At 43.8% G+C, this 19,671-nt stretch overlaps 2 protein-coding genes across 4 annotated transcripts in view; one reads left to right on the forward strand and one right to left on the reverse strand.

Annotated features, from left to right (window-relative positions):
- Nucleotides 1-5,473, forward strand: part of NCOR1 (nuclear receptor corepressor 1) — a 113,944-nt gene extending 108,471 nt beyond the window's left edge. The window contains exons 45-46 of the mRNA XM_068979138.1: nt 2,083-2,262; nt 3,767-5,473. Coding sequence (XP_068835239.1) covers nt 2,083-2,262; nt 3,767-3,954 — 368 coding nt within the window. The 3' untranslated portion in view covers nt 3,955-5,473. The remainder of the gene's footprint in view (nt 1-2,082; nt 2,263-3,766) is intronic.
- Nucleotides 5,474-5,979: 506 nt separating this feature from the next.
- Nucleotides 5,980-19,671, reverse strand: part of TTC19 (tetratricopeptide repeat domain 19) — a 28,414-nt gene continuing 14,722 nt past the window's right edge. For 2 of the 3 annotated variants that reach the window (XM_068976825.1, XM_068976826.1), the window contains 3 exons: nt 7,861-8,015; nt 6,995-7,157; nt 5,980-6,694 (listed from right to left, as the gene is read on the reverse strand). In XM_068976825.1, the coding sequence (XP_068832926.1) occupies nt 6,504-6,694; nt 6,995-7,157; nt 7,861-8,015 (509 nt within the window). In that variant the 3' untranslated portion in view covers nt 5,980-6,503. The remainder of the gene's footprint in view (nt 6,695-6,994; nt 7,158-7,860; nt 8,016-19,671) is intronic. The other variant, XM_068976827.1, reaches the window with a different exon arrangement.

Genomic DNA, 19,671 nt, shown 5'->3' on the forward strand with positions numbered 1-19,671 from the left:
TTGACAACAACCAAGTGAGAGCCATCATCGAAGCTGATCCTCTCACAAGCACACAAGGAGTTGCTAAAGAACTCAGTGTTGACCATTCTACAGCTATTTGAAGCAAATTAGTAAAGTGAAAAAGCTGGATAAGTGGGTGCCATATGAGCTGACAAAAAAATTGTTTTAAAGTGTTGTCTTCTCTTATTCGATACAACAGTGAACCATTTCTTGGATTGTGACATGAAATGAAAAGTGGGTTTTATGTGACAGCCAGCAACAGCCAGCTCAGTGGTTGGAAGAAGCAGCTCCAAAAGCACTTCCCAAAGCCAAACTTGCACCAAAAAAAAGGTCATGGTCACTGGTGGTCTGCTGTCCGTCTGATCCACTACAGCTTTGAGTCCTGGTGAAACCATTACATCCGAGAAGTGTGCTCAGAAAATCGATGAGATGCACCGAAAACTGCAGCACCTGCAGCTGGCAGTGGCAAACAGAGCCCAGTTCTCCACGAAGCCTGACTGTCCAACTCCCGAAGCACTGGTTCTGTGACGTGCAAACTGGGCTCTGAAGCTTTGTCTCATCTGCCATATTCGCCTGACCTCGCCCACTGACTACCACTTCTTCAAGCATCCTGATAACTTTTTGCAGGGAAAAGCCTTCCACAACCAGCAAGATGCAGAAAATGCTTTCCAAGAGTTTGTTGAATCACAAAGTACAGATTTTTACACTACAGAAATAAACAAACTTACTTCTCAATGGCAAAAATATGTTGATTGTAAGGGTTCCTATTTTAATTAATAAAGATCTGTTTGAGCTTAGTTATGATGATTTAAAATTCACGGTCTGAAACCGCAATTACGTTTGCACCAACCTACTATTAAGACACATACTTTTCTCAAAACCTTCTGTAAACATGGTTGTATTTCTTCTGGCGTTCATTGTTGTGTAAGGAGTAAGACTAGATTCCCCCACCACCTCCCTTTTTCTTAGTGATGACATTTTATCTGCCCAAAGAATCCTTTTTTCTTCAACTTCAGTAAGTACATCAGTGTGTTGGTGTTCTTCAGCCTGTGTCGATTCCCTGATCACCAGAGGGGGTGTGCACCTTCCCAGTTTCTGTGCTCAGGGAAAAATTCTATCAGATGTTCTTTAGTTATTTTCTCCATCTGAGAAAGTAGCCTTTTCACTGGATAGTCTTTGTACTCTGTTACCTTCTCATTGTTTTAATCGTCTTGATCCTTTTTCTGTTGCTTTCACTCTCAAATTTCTCCTTTGCACCAGTGTTTCCTTTTCCTTCATGGCTTGACTTCCTAATAAGCCTTTTCATAAGCCTCATTCATTTTGGTGATCTCTTCTTTGAGCTTCGTTTGTAAATGGCCTTCATGTATTGTGAAGTTTTCCCCCAGTGTTTGAAGTACACCCCACCCCCATTTTCTGTTGTGTTATATTGTCCTCATCACCAAGGACTTGGATTTCTTCTCTCTCCAGATAGAGGGGTAGAAAATGCTTTTTCTCCCTTTTTTCTGTACCCCAAGGACTGGGGGCAGGGTGAAACCATTCTGCTGGGGCTGCTGACCTGGGCTCTGATCTCTTCTGAGATCCTTTTAATTAATGTTCTGTGTGAGAGCTTCCCAGTCCTGCAAACCAACTAAACAGCCTGGAGAGGCAGAAAGGGCTTCCTTGACTTGCCCTGGCCAGCTGATGTCCAACAGCTTGAAGGGGCTTCTCTTGTGCAGATTTTCTCCTTCTGCTCTTCACTCTTCTGTAGATTGATGAGGGCAGGATAGTGAGGATTTAAGACTTTTGTCAGTTAGTTTTCAGCTTCTTAGCAGTTTTGTGCTCCAAGGCTAAGAAAGAAATGATGTTTCAGAAATGTTAGTTTCTTGGTTACGTTTCTGAGTTTATGGCATGAGTACGGACATACCCCCTTTGACTTTAGTTGCTCCAAGTTCTGGCTCTCTCTTGTATGTTTACCAGGGTCTGGATTCTTCATGCTCCCATCCTGCTTTCTCTTGCAGCAGATGGTCAGCAGCACTGGGGTGCACTTTCAGTTTGTGAATGTGACTACTGTGTGTCAGTAATGACAGTTTATTCCACTTTCAGGAGGAGTTTGCAAACCAAAGCTGCTCAGCAAGGCTAACAGCAGGAAATCGAAATCGCCTGTCCCGGGGCAGGGCTACCTGGGAGCGGAGCGGCCCTCATCGGTCTCCTCCGTGCACTCAGAAGGGGACTATCACAGGCAGACGCCGGGCTGGGCCTGGGAGGACAGACCTTCCTCGACAGGTGAGGGGCTGCTGCCAGGGTGCAGGTCCGCATGAGCTGACGCCAAGGCCTTGGTTAGTGCTGCTCCTAAAATCAGGTGTTCTGCTAAAAAATGCTTTCCATTATGGTATGGTTAAAGGGTTCCACTGTTCTTAATAGAAACTGAATTTACATAATCTGAAAATTTTTAAGAATGTTTGATTACTAGCAGAGAGGAAGAGCTGTGAGCACAGCTGCCCTCAGGCCCCTTGCACCTGTGGAGAGCCAGTGGCGGCACCTGACCCAGGTGGCACGGCTGGGGCCTGTGGCTTCAGCTCTCCCACACCTTCTGCACAGATGTCCTCAGAGAAAGTTCTTAGGAGTTAATGGGAACCAAAACCAAACACGGAAGAAACCCAGCACCCCTCTGTAGGCCGTCTTTTACAGACAAAAACAAAAGTCTAGGATATTTTTAACGTTTGCCCTTTTATGACTATAAGCTGCACTGGGTCTTGGTTGTGGTGCTTGGACGTCGTTCTTACTGCTGTGCAAGGGCTTCCTATTGCAGTGCAGCAGCCTGTCTAGCTGTTGCCTGTGCTCAGTATAGTTGGGCTGCACAGGCTTGGTTGACCTGTGGCATCATTGTTCCCTGGCCAGGGATCAAATCTGAGTCCCCTGCATTGGAAGCAGGTTCTTAACCACTGGTCCACCAGGGAAGTCCCCATTTTGTAACCTTTTAAAAATTACGAATAACCATGATAATAATGGAGGGCTTCCCTGGTGGCTCAGACCAATCTCTGGGTCGGGAATATCCCTTGGAGAAGGGAATGGTTACCTACACCAGTACTCTTGCCTGGAGAATGCCGTGGACAGAGACTGGTGGGCTATAGTCTATGGGGTCACAAAGAGTCAGACGTGACTGAACACTTCCACTATAACTGGGATAGTTGCTGTGGATTTTAGAGTTTCATCGTGCTTTTCAGAGGAATTAACTCCACAAATACATCAATGAAAAAATCTGAACTGTGCCCCTCCTTTAGTTACAAATTTCTTATTGGTATTATAAAACATAATTTAAGGTACACTTAATCACTTTATAGTTTCTCCCACCACATGCAGAGTGGGGGCTTACTGGTTTGAAAACTTCCTAGACCAATGACTGTTTCTTCTTGTCTCTTTGATGCTGTGGTGTGTGCTCTGGTTTTAGCATTTCTTAGATTGTAGGTGGCTTCCTGGAGACAATGACACGATCTAGGCATTGGCAGAAGGTGCAGTGCTGTTGTGAGGCTTGTGTGTCCCCCTCCGCAGCCTGCCCCTGACCAGCTGGGCCCTTGTCCCCGAACTTCCTGCTTCCTCCTGTGTTACCAGAGTCTTAGTTTGAGCCAAAAATCCAGGAGTTCCACTTGGATTCAGCAGCAGCCCAGCCTCAAGTGCTCACTGGCTTTGTGTCCTTCTGGACGGTTGGTTGCTTGGGAACGGTACAGCGGGGAGGTCTGTTCTGCCCCCACCCCGCACCCTGCTCAGATGTGCTCACCTCTCTCCGCAGGCTCGACACAGTTCCCCTACAACCCCCTGACCATGCGGATGCTCAGCAGCACACCCCCCGCACCCGTCGCCTGCACTCCCACCTCAGCCAACCCGGCTGCCCCGCACCAGCCGAGCAGGATATGGGAGCGGGAGCCGGCCCCGCTGCTGTCCGCACAGTACGAGACGCTGTCTGATAGCGACGACTGACCTGTGGGCAGGGGTCCCAGGGTTGGGGGGCTCCAGTTTCTGATGGCTTCCTTTCTAACTGCAGGCCCGATGCCTGCCCGCCTAGGATTTGTGCCCAGAGACTTTTCTGGAGAGCCTGGACCATGGACGGTAAAGAGACGATGGAGATTCATTTTGGGGTCAAATGAGGTTTGGAAAAGACTGCCTTGATACAGGCAGTTCTGTGGATTATAGTAATAGTGGAGGGTCGACATGTAGAGTTTTTAAAAAGTGGCTAATTCCTGTTCTTACATCTGTTTGTAAAGAAACCATGATGTCTCTAATCACTCTGTAAATAGAGGACCTTTTTTGCAGTGTTCCCCTCGCTGTAGTATCTGGTGTACTTATGTTCAATCAGCACATCAACTTGGGGGTGATTTTTAAAAAATCTCTCGTCTACCTTTTTAACCCTTGCCTTCCAAACAACGTCATACAGCCCAGTTCCATGGTGTTGGCTGTCACGGGCATTGTACTTTTATCCAATTTTGTCTCCTCTAAGCTCAGATTCCTGGTGATGTTTAAAATCTTGTGGAGATGTTTAGATTTTTAACAGACACTGCCATAAAATCTGTACATTAACGTATTAGGGTCTAAAGGAGAAACAAAATTCTGCCATATTGTAAATTTCCAGGGCAGGCTTTTTTTTAAAATTTGAAGCACTGAAAACATAGTACTGCATGGATATTGTTCTAGTTCAGTTTCTAACACTTTAAAGGCTTATTTGAGGTGTACGTACCTCGCTGTTACGCACACTGGTAATGAACCCCACCTTGGGTATTTGCCTGCATTTGATGCAGCAAAGCTTTTGGTTTGCAAATAAATCTGACTGCCCTGTCCACCAGTCCATAGCTACAGTAGATGATTGTGACTGAAGGCTTTGGTGTCTCAGGTTAGCTGATGTGTCACTGGCCAAGTTGGAAGATGACACATGGTACGGACCCTCTCGGCTATGTGTCCTCCTGGGCTTTAGGAGAAGCAGACGGCCCTTCCGCTGCATGCTGCCTTGTGCTTATATTTTCACTTCGATTCCTTGTGGGCAAGTGTTTGTCATCAAATGTTTTCATTTCACCGAATCTCAAGGAGCAAATAATTTAGAAGACTGGTACTGGAGGACCAGTCTTAATCTTCATTAGTAATTTCTTGTTGAATTAAATTTTTTTCATACACTCAAGCATAGCACTGGCGCATCCTTCTGCAGCGCACGGATGCTAATGGTTTGGGGAGGTGTTTGTTTAGAAAGGAAAGAGGTCTCTCAAGATGATAAACACTTGGACTTTACAGACTCCAAACTAGACCTGAGTTTTTCAATAGAAGTCCTCAAGCCTCTAGAGAGAGCAGCTGTCTGACAGCTGGAGGAGGAGAGGCCTCCTTTGTAGTGACTGAGACTCCTCCCATCCCTTGGCATCTAGTCCCTGTTTAATAAAAAGGTGTGGATGCAGGTTCAATATTTTGCCAATGTTGTTTTAAAAAAGCAACAAGGACAGGAATGCTAGCCAACAACTCTTGAGGCCTATGGCGGCACCCACATGTAAGTGAGCTCAAAATAAGCTTCGGGTGGGGTGGTCAGGGCACCATGCCTGGGCAGTTGACCTCTGACTTCAGCCCAGTCAGTGGTGGTTAGTCCTCCTTGCTCTGGGGCCTCAGTGCAGGGAATGTACTGACAGGCTCGACCGTGTCACTGAGGGGGAGAAATTCCTCGGTAAAACGTGTGAAGCAAAGAACACCTCCCTCTCAGCAACTCATGCAGCTGTGAAAAGGTAAACGCGCACTAGATGCTGAAGGTGAGTAGTTATAACCAGGTTGCACTGAAACTTGATTAAAGGAATTATTAACCTTGTGAGACAATGAGAAGATGCTTACATCAGCAAAATAGATTATTCTAATGGAAGATTCTGATTTGAGCCTAATTCCTGTATTTTTAATTCTAAAGAGTCAATGACTTTTTATGAGAAACTCAAAAGAAAGACTTCAGTATTGAATCCATACAATACTGTCATGGTGTCTCCTGGTTTATTAGGAAGGGATCCTTCTTGTGTACACAGGAGCCAAAGGCACTAGTTCATCCTCCCCACCCCCACACCAGAGGGACTGCAGGACTGCCCCAGGGTAGGGACGGCGCTCTCGACACACCATCCAGGTTAGGCCACACTGACCTTCTCCCAGGGCGGAAAGAGTCCAAAGACCCCCACGGGGAGACTGAGAAGCAAAACGCAAGACTCAGGGCTGGGGTCCAGGCAGTGCTTCCTCTATGGCCCCATTACTGTCAGTACGTCACCCCCAGGGTTCCTCTCTGAATCAGGGGACTTGGCAGCCCTCAGACAACTCTACCCTGTGACTTAGTCCAGAGGGGTGCATGCTCAGAAGGGATGGACCGTAGGAATTGTCATTCCTTTTCTTCCTTTTTTCACATCTACAACCAGAAACGTACAAAAACACGCAGTCCACTTTTATGTATAATCTAAAGGGGACATTACTAATTCCAAGTGCCCAATTATTGGGAGCCGCCAGGACTGGAACAGAGGTATTGGTAGTCATGACAAAGGTCTGCTTTTTCTTGCCAGCTCGGCCAGCTCTTCCCTGATGTGCTGCACAGAAGCCTCATCTCTCTTCAGCTCCGCTTGCCTCAGTGCTTCCCTATAGGTCTCTTCTGCTTGTGCGTACAGTTCTGGAACAGCCCGAGAGAAGGGAGAAAATGCATGTTTCATCATGATTCTGAAACGTTCTGAAGAGAAAGCAAGTGCGATGGGACAGCTTTAGTTCACGGTGTGAGACCTGGTGTGAAATAAGCTATGACCATGGGATACCCGGACCTCAGGGAGCCCTTCCCTGACGGAGATTCGGGTAAGGGACCTGTCCCTGCAGGTTTCTGAGCAGAGGGCAGAGCTTCATGAGGACACATCGAGCTGTCCACATGCCAAAGAGGAGGAGCCTGCGGAGCACTCCAGAAACAAAGGACCATGGCCTCACTGCCCACCCTCAGCCCACCACCCAGGTTCCCGACCCACTGATGGGCACCCCGCACCTCTGTGCGTCAGGACTGCAGCCAGATTGCTGAGCAGCACGTGCAGTTCAGGGTGTTCCACCTGCCTCGCCAGGTCTGATGCCCTCTGTGCGTGAACACAGGCCTCGTCAATGAGGCCCTGTGTGTCCAAGGTAGTGGCCAGGTCATTCAGCAGCACGATGGTCTACACGGGAGAAAACAGCTGCTGCTTGCAAACGAAGATTCGCTGGAGAAGACAACAGCTACCCACGCCAGTACTCTTGGGCTTCCCTGGTGGCTCAGCTGGTAAAGAATCCACCTGCAGTGCAGGAGACCTGGGTTCAATCCCTGGGTAGAAGATCCCCTGGAGAGGGAATGGCATCCCACTCTAGTATTCTGGCCTGAAGAATTCCATAGACTTGTCCATGGGGTTTGCAAAGAGTCAGACATGACTGAGCAACTCTTCACTTTCCATAGCCCTAGTGTCTGGTGTTCTGTGGATGCCCTGAAGGGCTGTCTTTCCTAGTGGTGCCCCTTGGGGGTCAGGTGTCAGCCTCTGTAAGTCAGGTGCATTTATCATCTACACTGCACAGCAGCAGTCTGACCCTCTGGAAAATGATACAAACCTGGAAACCAGGTAGCAAGATGAATATTACTTATTAATTTGTCAAAAAAGCAGCAGCAAATAAACACAGCAAAAAGTAGTGACAGGATGTGACCCGTCCTATGGCAAACCAGTGCTCTCGAAGACCTCTGGGCAGATCTAGTACCTCCCTGGCAGCCTCAGACCCTTCCTAAAACGGGGCGGGGGGGAGTGGATGCATCAGGGCCCTCTGCCGAGGGTCTGTCCCCATTTCCTATTCTGGATTCTGAAATCTTCGTCTTAGACGCCTGCTGTCCCCCCTTACCTGTGGGTGTCTTTCTCCAAGTATTTCCTCAGAAATCCGCAGAGCTTTTTCATACATCCTCTGTGCCTGAGATGGGTGCTGGGAGAAGAGCAGGTAGCGCGCGTAGGTGTCCAGACACATGCCCAGAAGGAGCCGTGTGTTGGCCTTGTCATCAGCTGAGAAGGAAGCGTGAGCAGTGCTGGGTGCAACGAACAACAACCAGAAGGGGGGGCAAGTGCTCTGAACACAGTCACTAAACCAGTCCTCCTGACCCATACTTATACACAAGGTGATTAACATCTACACTGGCTCTTGGACTCAAGTGTGTGTTGGGAAGGGGGGATTTGCCAAACCAACAAGTAGGTGTATCCAAGAATTTAACTCCCCTGACACCACCTACCCAGAGACTCCCCAGGTAACCCCCCACCCAACTCCAGACACTGGTCCAGGGTGTCACCCGGGGATGAGAGGTTCCCAGGACCCCTCCCCTCAGGTTGCTAGGGTGGCTCACAGATCACCTGTTTCTATAAGGATACAACTCAGGAACAGGTGAGGTGGGAGGGAGGGGCTTCCCGTCTCTGCAGGTGCCACGGTCCCTGTGCCCCCTCCAGAAGAGCCCCAAGCCCCATCCTCTGGGGTGTTGATGGTGGCGTCTTTAATAAAGCGCTGGCAACTGAGTCACCTTCCATCCCAGTCAGGGGTAAGACTGAAGGCTCCAACCCTCCAACCACATGGTTGGCTCTACTGGCCACCAGCCCCTGTGCTTTAAGCTAAATCACACTCCACACCAAAGAAAATTTGAAGGATCTGGGGAGTTCTGAGGCAGGAACTATGATGAACAAAGACCAATGTATGAGACATTTTCATCATCTGAATGACCAAATAGATATTTCTTATAAGTCACAATTACTGTAATATAAGTAATGAACCTTTCCATACTTTTTAAGATTGAGTCCACAAATACATTAAAACAGTATTATTTTTAGTTTGAAACTAATACTATCTAGCATGAACCAGGTGAAGATAAACTCTTATTCTGATAAACTCTAACATAAAGCCTAGGGCCAATAAAATTTTCTGATATGAAAACAGCACACAGAAAGGAACCAGAGAACACTCAGCATCCTGGGATGAAGCGTCATAACCCAATTTAAAGAACAGCTAATCTATTTTTTGAAGAACAGTAATAAAGGCTGCAATGTATGGCAGCTTCCAACATACCATGTCTGAAAAAGAAGAGCCAGACAACAGGGCTGTGGACCAGCAGCTAACAGCAGTCGGCCAAGTAAAGGCCATGGAGCCACGACACAAACAGCACTCAAGTGGTGGTGAGCTGGCAGAAAGGACACTGCAGAGACAGCTCAGCAGAGGGGAATATTCACACGGAGGACTCAGAGGGTCCCTCGGATAACCTCACAGAGCACGATTACCGGATGCCCAAGTGAAGGGGTTCAGACAGGTCTGTTTACCAACAAAGGGATCACCACACTGAAATAACAACTTCCGTATCTTCCAAGTTTAAATGGTGCATAGACTTTAGAGACGACGATGTTGCCAAATAACCATATGATCAGTTATTGAGGGGATAGTTTAAATAAAAAATGCAAATAAAGTATCTATAAAAATAATCTCAGAAGGTAAAAGTGAAAATAAAACTTTCCTTCTAGTAAAAACCCAAAGTTCTTACTCTAACCTAGTTATATATGAAAAGCAAATGATAAAAACCAAACCAAGTTTTAAATAGATCACCGTGCAAATTTTAAACTATTTTTAAACAAAAAGCACATATAAATTTATGGATAAATATAACCAATACACAGAAGCAAAACATAAGATGGCACCAAATATCACTTAAGATACCATTTTTCTGAAGCAATAAAAATAGATCTCATTAGGCGCACTCTTTAAATGCTGAGCAAAAAGCTTGTAAAATTAGCAGTTTAAGATCCACAGTATTGTGAGACAACAGCGTGGAGAAAGGCCCAGGCAGAGAAGCTCTGTGCCCCCCAGGTACTGACACAGGCCCAAGGTGACCGGAAGAGTCACAACACCTACAGACACTAAAATCTGCACTCCTAGAGAACAAGACAAGGATGTTTACTGTGTATTGAAACTATCACAAAATAATGTGTCCAGTACTCCAGTTCTGAAAACTGTTTCAAAAATGACTGCTGACTCATTACTGGAACACATGCTAATTCTCTGTAAATATTTCTACATTAAAAAAGTATACTCTGTATACTTTAAAAGGAGAATATATGTTCAATACTGTAACTCAAAAATACAAGAATAAAATGACAAGTAATTCTAGTGGAAAATTATTACCCCTGATATCAGTAACAGTAATTCAACTACAATGGTGGTAAAGATAGTAAAGCTTTTTAGAAGGAATTAACTGATGAGGTAAGTTTTACCTGTTAATATTTCATTAAGAAAATATATTTTAAATTCACAGTACATTCTAATCACTGTAACATAAAGTTTTTTAACACACAGCTCTAAATATAGGACCAAGGGAGAAATAAAGACTCCGTAGTGAGACCATCAGCACACTGCTAAGTTCGTACCTTAGTAAAGTACCAGAGTTCCTTTCTCTAATAACAATTAAAGCATGCTTCTTTGAAATACCAATATAAACAAACACCACTAGAAGTCACACACCAAAGAAACCTACTGACAGCGGAGAAACCGCTGCCCCCAAAGGGCTATTCGAATCTGAGGGGAGGGAAGTGTATTTATCTCCTCAGACTTTAATTGTAAGTAATTCTTTATCACAAATCATTCCTAGGAGAAAAAGATGAGGTAACCTAAAATCAGTCTATGAAAAAGATTCACCACAGAAATCTTTAGTTAAAATACAAGCAACCTGAATTTTCAAATGCACCAAGCAGCTTTTATTCCAGGAATGCTGAGAATGACTCAGTGTACTTACTATATCTGTGCACCAAATCAGGCTTGCATAAATGCAGAGTCTCCATCAGTGAGAAGAGCATCTTTGATTTGGAAGAACTCGAGCACAGGTACCCAGCAATAATAATCTGGGAGAGGCTACAGGGTCTTTGAAGCTAAAGGCATTTGCTGCTCATGCTCCAGGAACGTCCTTGACCTGCGAGGCTGCATCTCATCATCTAATTACCTTGGTGCTTTCCAAGACCACTAATGGTGCCAGTGGAAGGAGTTTTGGTTCCAGTAATATGACAGATAATCTGAAAACCCTTCTGCTTCAAATATTAGATAATTCATAACACATACCTTTTTACCTGCACAGCTGAGCTCCTGAGAGGGAAATCCTGAGGGCCAGCAATTACAAACAAGCTAAAACCCAAAGGGAGAGCATGAAGCAGGGCCCAGTTCTCGCCGGTTGTGTGGTGGCCTGAGTGTCTCTGAATCCAGAATTGGGTTCTTCATCTCACACAGGACACAGAAGTAGATCTGAACTCCCTATAAAGCCAGGATGACCCCAGAGGCTACAGGGGGACAGGGACCACATGGAAACCCATCACAGACACCCCCACCCCACCATGCTCCATTTGATGTCTAAATCCGAGCCATCCCTTCCAGCTTGGACCTGAGAGCCTGGAAGAACAAAGCCAGGCCAGAGACTCATTTCTCAAAGCCACTGAAGCGTCTATAACCCCGAGTATGTAAGCATGGAGACAGCTCAGGTGGGAATCAAAGGATGGTTAGAGGAGGCTTCCCCTGAAGATAACTGAGTGACCCCCACTGGAACTCTTCCTCAGAGGTCAGGGGCTCCACCTACGAGCCCTGCGCCGGCCCCTCTAGTCCTCATCCCTCAGCTTACACCCCCATTCTTCAGCCATCTTCACATATGCAACCACTTCAGTGGGTGTTTGCTGTGTTTTTCCTCCACTAGAAACCGACCAGGTTTTACTTACAGCTGTATCTAAAGTGCATCCCAGTGTTTCCTGACTGGTTGAGTGAACGAAAGAGAAAAAAGAAGGTATGAACTATACACAGGAGGCACGGTAACACCAAACATGAATTTTACCCACGGAAGTCACAGGAGCAGGACGTGAATCTCGGGAAGCTCAACACAGAGGTGTCATTACACACCAGCGAGAAAGGGACTCACTAATAAAACAGCCCTGAGTTAAAACCCAGTCTGGGGGAGGAAAACATAACAGCCATTACCTCACACCACAGTAAAGACAAATTCCAGGCAACCAAAGACTCAGTGGAAAAGAACCAAGTACTTATTTACTTGTGGATTATTAGCATGTTACTTGGTTTCCTCTGGATTGTTGTTGATTCCTGGTTATATGGAGCATCAAAGAATTATTATTAAGCTCCATTAGGAAAAGAGAAAAAGAAAAATAGCAAAATTTATCTCTGAGGTCCGTACACACGACCCATCATGACAAACTGGTATTCTCTAATTTTTCAATCACTTTGCAGGTATCTGGACACCTAACCACTGTCAAAGATGATGTGTGGAGATCATGGTTTCCAAACAGTGTCACTTTTGGCTATTGATATTTTGACAGATAATTTCTGTGAATTACAGTGTTTAACTTAGATTTACTTAGATACCCATTAGATGTCCAACCCCAGCTGTAACAACCAAAGAATCACCAGAAGGTGCCAGGTGGAAGCCAAGTCTTTAGAAGAGACTGTTTTTCTGACCTTAGAAAGTGGAGGATTTTATTAAACAAGACTCAGAAAGCACAAGCCATAAAGGAAAATACCAAAAGATTCTCCAATCTGTCAAATGCCCTAAAGTGAAAAGACAAGACCACCAAGAGAGAATGTAACCAACAAAATAGATGCTTCAAAAAAAAAAAAAAAAGGATGCTTAAATATATTAAGAATTATTTACAAATCACTGAGGAAGAAAAGAAAAACACCCTTCAAAGAATAAGGGAAAATTTTAAATGAAATACAGCGCAATAAGAATGCCAACACATTGCTGATGAAAACACAAAGTGGTAAAAGCACACTGCTCAGCATTTGGTAATGTCTAGTGTGTGCAGGCCAGCAGTCCCACTCCTCAGTACGCCCCTGGGGAACAGCCGGGCATGTGCGCAGAGACACAGGTCCCAGCATTACTCCCACAGCATGAGAGGCAGGACCTCCATGTCCACCGACAGGCCAAGTGAGCACGTGCCCACAGTGGAGTATCAGGGCCTCCACTAGCCTGCATCTCTCCTCTAGAGGATGGAAAAAAGGCGAACCCCCCCCGGCCACCCCGACCCCCTCTTCCGAACAGACATGCAGCGTGACAAGCAAATAGGGCCTTTTTGCAAAAAATAACATATTTTAAGTATCAACGTGGATAAAGCTCAGCAATATGATGAGTGAAGAAATAAACTGCAGAAACAATTATACAGTAAGACACTGTTCATATAAAGTTTAAGAACATTTTAGTCCCATAGTTTACTGATGTATTCAAGTATAATAAACAGGCAAAAGAATCATAAACACCAAAACCAAATTCAGGATTATAGTTACATCAAGGAGAAGTACCCAAGGGGTTTAAATTCCCCCTAGCCCCCCAGACCATCATCTGAAGCACATGTAAGTAAAATACTGGCTTAGCTGAAAAGTCTGTTCAGGCTTTTCTGTAAGATGGGATGAAAAACCCGAATGAACAGTACCTAAGACTTGCCAAAGCTAAGGGGAAAGCATACAGGTATCTATTAAAGTTTCCGCTATTTTTGCTTAAAATCTTTAAAAAGAAGAAAAGTACAGTACTTACTTTTCTGGATAACTCAGTAATACAGAATACACAGTGGATACGAGGAGACAATATATTTATATACTATAGAACAGAGAAAAGAGGTAGGCCGGGACTATCCTGGTGGTCCAGAGGATAGGAATCCACCTGCTGATGCAAGGGACCCCAGTTCCATCCCTGGTCTGGGAACTAAGATCCCACATGCCTCGGGGCAACTTGGAGCCCATGTACAAGAGAGGCCTGAGCACCGCAACTACTGAGTAGCCCCTGCCCACAGCAACTAGATCGAGCCCACAAGCAGCAATGAGGCCCAGCACGTCCCAAAAAACCCAAATAGGTTCACCAAAGACCAGGCAGAATTCAGAGACCAACCCCTAACTTTATTATGCTAAAGAGCTTCCGACGCCTACAAAGTAACCAGGCAGGAGAAAACAGGTTATTTACAAAAGAAGGTGAATAAGTTGGCTTCCGCATTCTCTGCAGAAAAATCCCACCAGATGCAAAATTCCAGATCGCAGAGAACTAGGGAAAAGTAGCAGATTTATTACACTGTAGTCATCTCGTCTTACACAGGAAACCGAAAATAAAAAATTTTTTTCTGAGTCAAATACATCTTGAAGAAATTTTAGGTTGCTCTTAACAGAACTAAGAACCATATTATGTGCCTTCCTTCCAAAATATAAAAGGAGGTTTAGTGAGGAAAACAACCCTTTAAGAGGGACTTGAAAACACAAGAAATAACAAAATTGGAAAGCTTTTAACGCAAAAATTTAGACCAAATATTACTTTCAATTCTAGATTTAAGTAGGTTTTATTATCACAAGGCAACAATACTCAGATTAGGTTAAAAAAAAAAAAACCAAACACAGACTTCTACAAAAGACATACTGAGGGAAGCCCTGGTGGCTAAGAATTGAGCTACCAATTCAGGGAACACAGGTTCGATCCCTGGTCCAGAAAGATCCCACATGCCACAGGCAACTAAGTCCATGGGTCACAACCACTGAGCCCTTGCTCTAAAGCCCACAAGTCGCAACTACTGACCCCTCACACCTAGAGCCAGTGCTCCACACGAGAAGCCACACAGTGAGACGTCCACGTACCGAAAGAGTAGCCTCCCAGCTAGAGAAATGCCCTTGCACCAAGGAAGACCCAGCACAGCCTCAACACCCCAAACATACTGAAAACAAAATGACTCAAATCTTGAGAGTAAGATATAGTCAACAATGTGAAACTAAAATCTGTGACAAATACCTTACATAGGACAAAAAAGAATCACTTTTCTGATGAAAGGATAATTCATAATGAAGCTCTGTGTGTGTGTGTGTGTGTGTGTGTATAAAATCTGGGACTCTAAACAGCATAGATATATAAAGAAAAAAATCACAAAAACATAAACATTGTCTACAGCTACACAATGTCAGCAAGGGTACAGAAGCCTGAAGAACACTATAAACCAACTAAACCCGACACACATCTACAGAGTGCACCTCCCCTCAAACGCACACGCAACACCCCCAGATAAATCATGTTGTTGTTGTTTAGCTGCTCAGTCCTGTCCGACTCTTTGCAGCCCCGTGGACTCTTCTGTCCATGGGACTCTCCAGGTAAGAATACTAGAGTGGATTGCCATTCCCTTCTCCAAGGGATCTTCCCAACCCACGAATCAACAAACTCTTGTCTTCCGTGTCTCCTGCATTAGCAGGATTCTTTGCCACTGAGCCACCAGGGAAGCCTGGATAAACCATGTACCAAGGCCATGAAACAAATCTCGATAAAATGTAAAAGGACTGAAATCATACAAAGCACGTTTTCTGATCACAATGGAACAAACCTAAAAATCAACAAAAGGAAATTTCGGACATTCACAAATACATGTAGATTAATCAACACTCTCCAAAACATCCAAGAGATCTCAGAAGAAATCACAAGAAAAATTAGAAAATATTCTGAGATGCATGAAAATAAAAACACATCACACCAAAATTCATGGGATGCAGCTAACCTAATAGAGGAACATTTTTAGTTGTAAATGGCTACATTAAAAAAGAAAGGTCTCGGGAAGCAGACTCAAGAGTGTGTGTGTGTATATGTGTACATATATGTATACATGTGTGTGTATATATGTATGTATATGTGTGTATATGTATATATATGTGTGTGTATATGTATATATGATTGATTAGCATTGATGTACAGCAGAAACCACATTATAGAGCAATTATACTACAATTAAAAAAAAATCTTAAATCAACAACCTAATCCTCTACCTAAGAAACCAGAAAAAGAGCAAAATAAACCCATGGCAAGCAGAAAAGATTAGAATGGAAACAAATGAGGTAAAAAACAAAATTAGAGAGAAAATGAAACCAAAAGTTGGCTCTTTGACAAGGTCAACAAAACTGACAAAAACTAAAAAGAAACACATATAAAATAGGAAAGTCCTTCGTAACTCAGAGGGGTAAACATAACACAGAAGAGCTAAACCACTTAATTGACAGGTTAACAAACTCTCTGATAGTCCCTGTGAGCCCAGGCCACAGTGCTAGAGCATCTCACCCTCCACAACAACTCCACGAGGAAGGCTCTCCCGTCATTTCTATGCGCAAGGTCCCACTGCTGTTCTAAGTGGAGAAGCCAGAATTCCAACCTGGCTCAATTCGAAGCATTCATGAAACCAAATGCCACTAGAAATACTCCAACTTTCCAGAAATGTTTTACTTAAAATATGAAAATCTGGGGAAGGAATATGATCTTGAATACATAACAGAATATTGTTAAGCTTTATAAATATAATTCCTAAGAAAATTTCTTCCAGGAAAATACAGAAAAAAAAATTATAAAATTCCTTCATCCATGCCTTCACTTACTCAACAGATATTTATTTATGTTATTGATACTGTCCCTGGTACTGAAAGCAACTCAAGAAAATAGAACCACCTTAAATGCGTACGGAACCAAGGAAGGAAGAAAAAAGGGTGCGAGAAAATAACTAAAGGAGATCTGACCCACACGGTTTCACAGATCCTACAACTTCCAAGGACTAGGTCACTCCGTGTAATGCCGCATACCTATTCCAGGAAACACAGAGAACATGCCAACTCATTTTATTACATTAATACAATCCTGTGATGACAAGCTCAGGAAATCAACTATAGATCTCACATGAGAAAACAAATGCAAATGTCTAAATAAAATATCAGCATTAAATATTACGCAGCAGTACTAGCAAGCATGATACAGGACATCTACTCATGCAGTTTGACACCAAATTAGACTGAAGACAAAACTGTCCAGCACTGCTGTTACTTAACACTCTGAGACTATGGCCAATGAACTAAATTTAACAAGGCGGGGAGTAAGGACACAGGAGTAGAACTATGACTTCCCAAGTAGTTAATTCTGTATCTGGAAATAGTGTGAATATCAACTGAAACCAAACAGTTTAGTAAGGTGTCCACTGAGAATCAGATGTGACAGAACAGCATCCCATCTGTGCAGAAAGCAGCCCACAGCCCTGAGTGGGAGGACGCACCCAGAGTGACTTCTGCCAGCAGGGATGCCCTTCATTCGTGTCAGGAGCCCCTCTCTCACATGATTCGAGAAGAGGGATTCTGAACACTGTCAGGAATGGATCCTGGCCAGTTTTAACCAATCATGGTAACCCCTTTGGTTTGCCAAGTACTGGGTTAGAAATGCCACATGACCCACCCCAGCCAAAAGGAGTAAGGGTAAACCCCCAGCGGTAGGGAAAGATTCCAGCAGAGACAACCTGGCCTCTAAGAGAAACATCCGAGGAGTCTCCCTTTTCCTCTGGACGGTGCTGTTTCTGGGCGAGATTCCTGGGACCTGACAGTCACTTTTCACCTGCAAGGGAAGTGCGAGGAGAAAGCCAGCACACTGAGAATGTCAGCAAGGGGAGTGGGAAGAGCACCCTTGGCTGAACTGCCAGGCACATAATAGTGTCCTCACTATTTAACTCAATTTAGTTGAATTTTTTTTGCTGTTAGCAGTCAAACGTTAACTTATTCAGATGGCAATCTCCCCAAACTAGTATCTTAAAATTCAGTCTAAAAGCACTTTGGGAACCTGACAAAATGATCTAAAATTCATGTGAAAATTAAGGGAAAAACCAAACGGGAGGCCTTCCCCTGCGGTTCAGTGGTTGAGAGTCCGTCTGCCAACGTGGGTGACATGGGTTCAATCCCTGGTCCGGGAGGCTCCCGCATGCTGTAGAGCAACTAAGCTCATTCGCCACAACTATTACGCCTGTGCTTCAGTGCCCAGGAGCCGCAACTATCGCACCCATGTGCCTAGAGCCGAGCTCCCCAACAAGAGAAGCCACTGCAATGAGAAGTCTGTGGACTGCAACAAAGAGTAGCTAGCGCCCACTCGCCGAAACTAGAGAAAAGCCTGCGCGGCAACAAAGAACCAGCAGGGACGAAAATAAATGAAATTATTTTTAAAAGGATAAGGCTTAACACTTTCTGAGTACCTAGTATGCATTAGTACATACTGTCCTAAGTGCTTTAGGTGTATTAACTCGTTTAATTCTTTTAACAGTCCCAAGATAAAGTATTACTCTTAATCCCATTCTGAGGATTAAAAATAGAGATTTGACCAAAGTCACAAGGGAAATACATTAACAGAATCAGAAAATGTAAATTAATACAGTCCTTTCTAAAGCAATCGTGCAGTATTCATCAACAACCTTGAGATGTGCTGACTGACCTGCAATGTCAGTGCAAAATCCACCCCGAGGAGTCAGCTCTGAACACTGCCTTACGTTCACCAGCGGAAGGCTGGGCCACCCCGCCTGGACTGGATCCGCACGGTTATACTCCACTGCCTCCACTCACACATGAGAGCCCCAGAAGAGACTGAGAGGAAGGGGATCTGGAGCAAAGCAAGCAGCCCAGTTAGAAGGATTTGCCATATTCATAAAAAACAGGTGACGGAGGTGGGAGGGAGGCAGGGGGGCGGGGGACATGTGTACACCTGTGGCTGATCCCATGTGAATGGACGGCAGAAATCAGCACGATACTGTAATTACTTTCCAATTAAAAATCAAGAACAAAAACATAGCAAATCCAGTCACCTACTGGCTTTGGAGGAAAACAAAGGTTGTACACAGAAGAAACTATAACTTATAGCCCTGTTACTTGGCTCAGCAGTTAACGCGATTATATTGTATTCATAATGTGCACATCTCAAATCTGTGATAAACCCTTACTTCCAAGCCACTAGATTCTAAAACTAAATTAAAAAATAATAATTTTACGCTATTTAGAAATATCGGAAGAAATTGGTTAAGCGTTGAAAATGACTAGGAACAAGTGGGGTAAAGAAAATGATGTTTAAAAAAAAAGAAAATGATGTTTTTTTATTTTGAAATTGCTGTTTTTAAATTAAGTTGTAATATTCTTTGACTTTCTATATTATTCACGTAATATTAGAAAGTAATTAAAAAAAAATCCAGAAAAGCACAAATAAAATATAAATCCCCCATAAAGCCTATCAGCCAGAGATAGATTTTGCTATCATTTCAGCCTGTGTTCCATACTTACATTTAATCTCTGTATTGTAAAAAATTAGACTGCTCCTAATTAGGTTGTTTTCACTTATTTGTTAGAGCATTTCCTCAAGTAATTAGAAACCAAGTTTTGATCTGAAGCAATATACTCCTGGGATGAAGTTAGTTATGTCAACTGAAAGTACATGAATTTGATAATGGATTTGCTTTGTTTAAAACTGAGGGAATATATTTCCTGAGAAAAAGATAAATCACGTTTACAAGAGAAATTAATTTGCTCTTACAAGACTCCTTTCAACTAGAAAAAAGGTGCTTCCCCATATACTACAATTAAAAAAAAATAAATCAGGTTACAAAGTACAGTGTGATCCCTAACTTGCTTGCTAAAATGTAAACGGCAGTGGGCAAAACAAACCTAGAAAAACACACCAAAAAATAAATAAGAATTCTTGGTATGATTATAAATGATCTTTATTTTCTTCTTAATGCTGTTTGAAATTTTATTCTGTGAAATGAAAATACCTCCTTTCGTATCAATAACCAAGAAATGTCATAGCCATCAGCGATTTCTAGCCTCTGAATGTGAATGAGGGCTCCCTAAACC

The sequence above is a fragment of the Capricornis sumatraensis genome, chromosome 8, assembly GCF_032405125.1.
Source record: "Capricornis sumatraensis isolate serow.1 chromosome 8, serow.2, whole genome shotgun sequence".
Classification (NCBI taxonomy): Eukaryota; Metazoa; Chordata; class Mammalia; order Artiodactyla; family Bovidae; genus Capricornis; species Capricornis sumatraensis.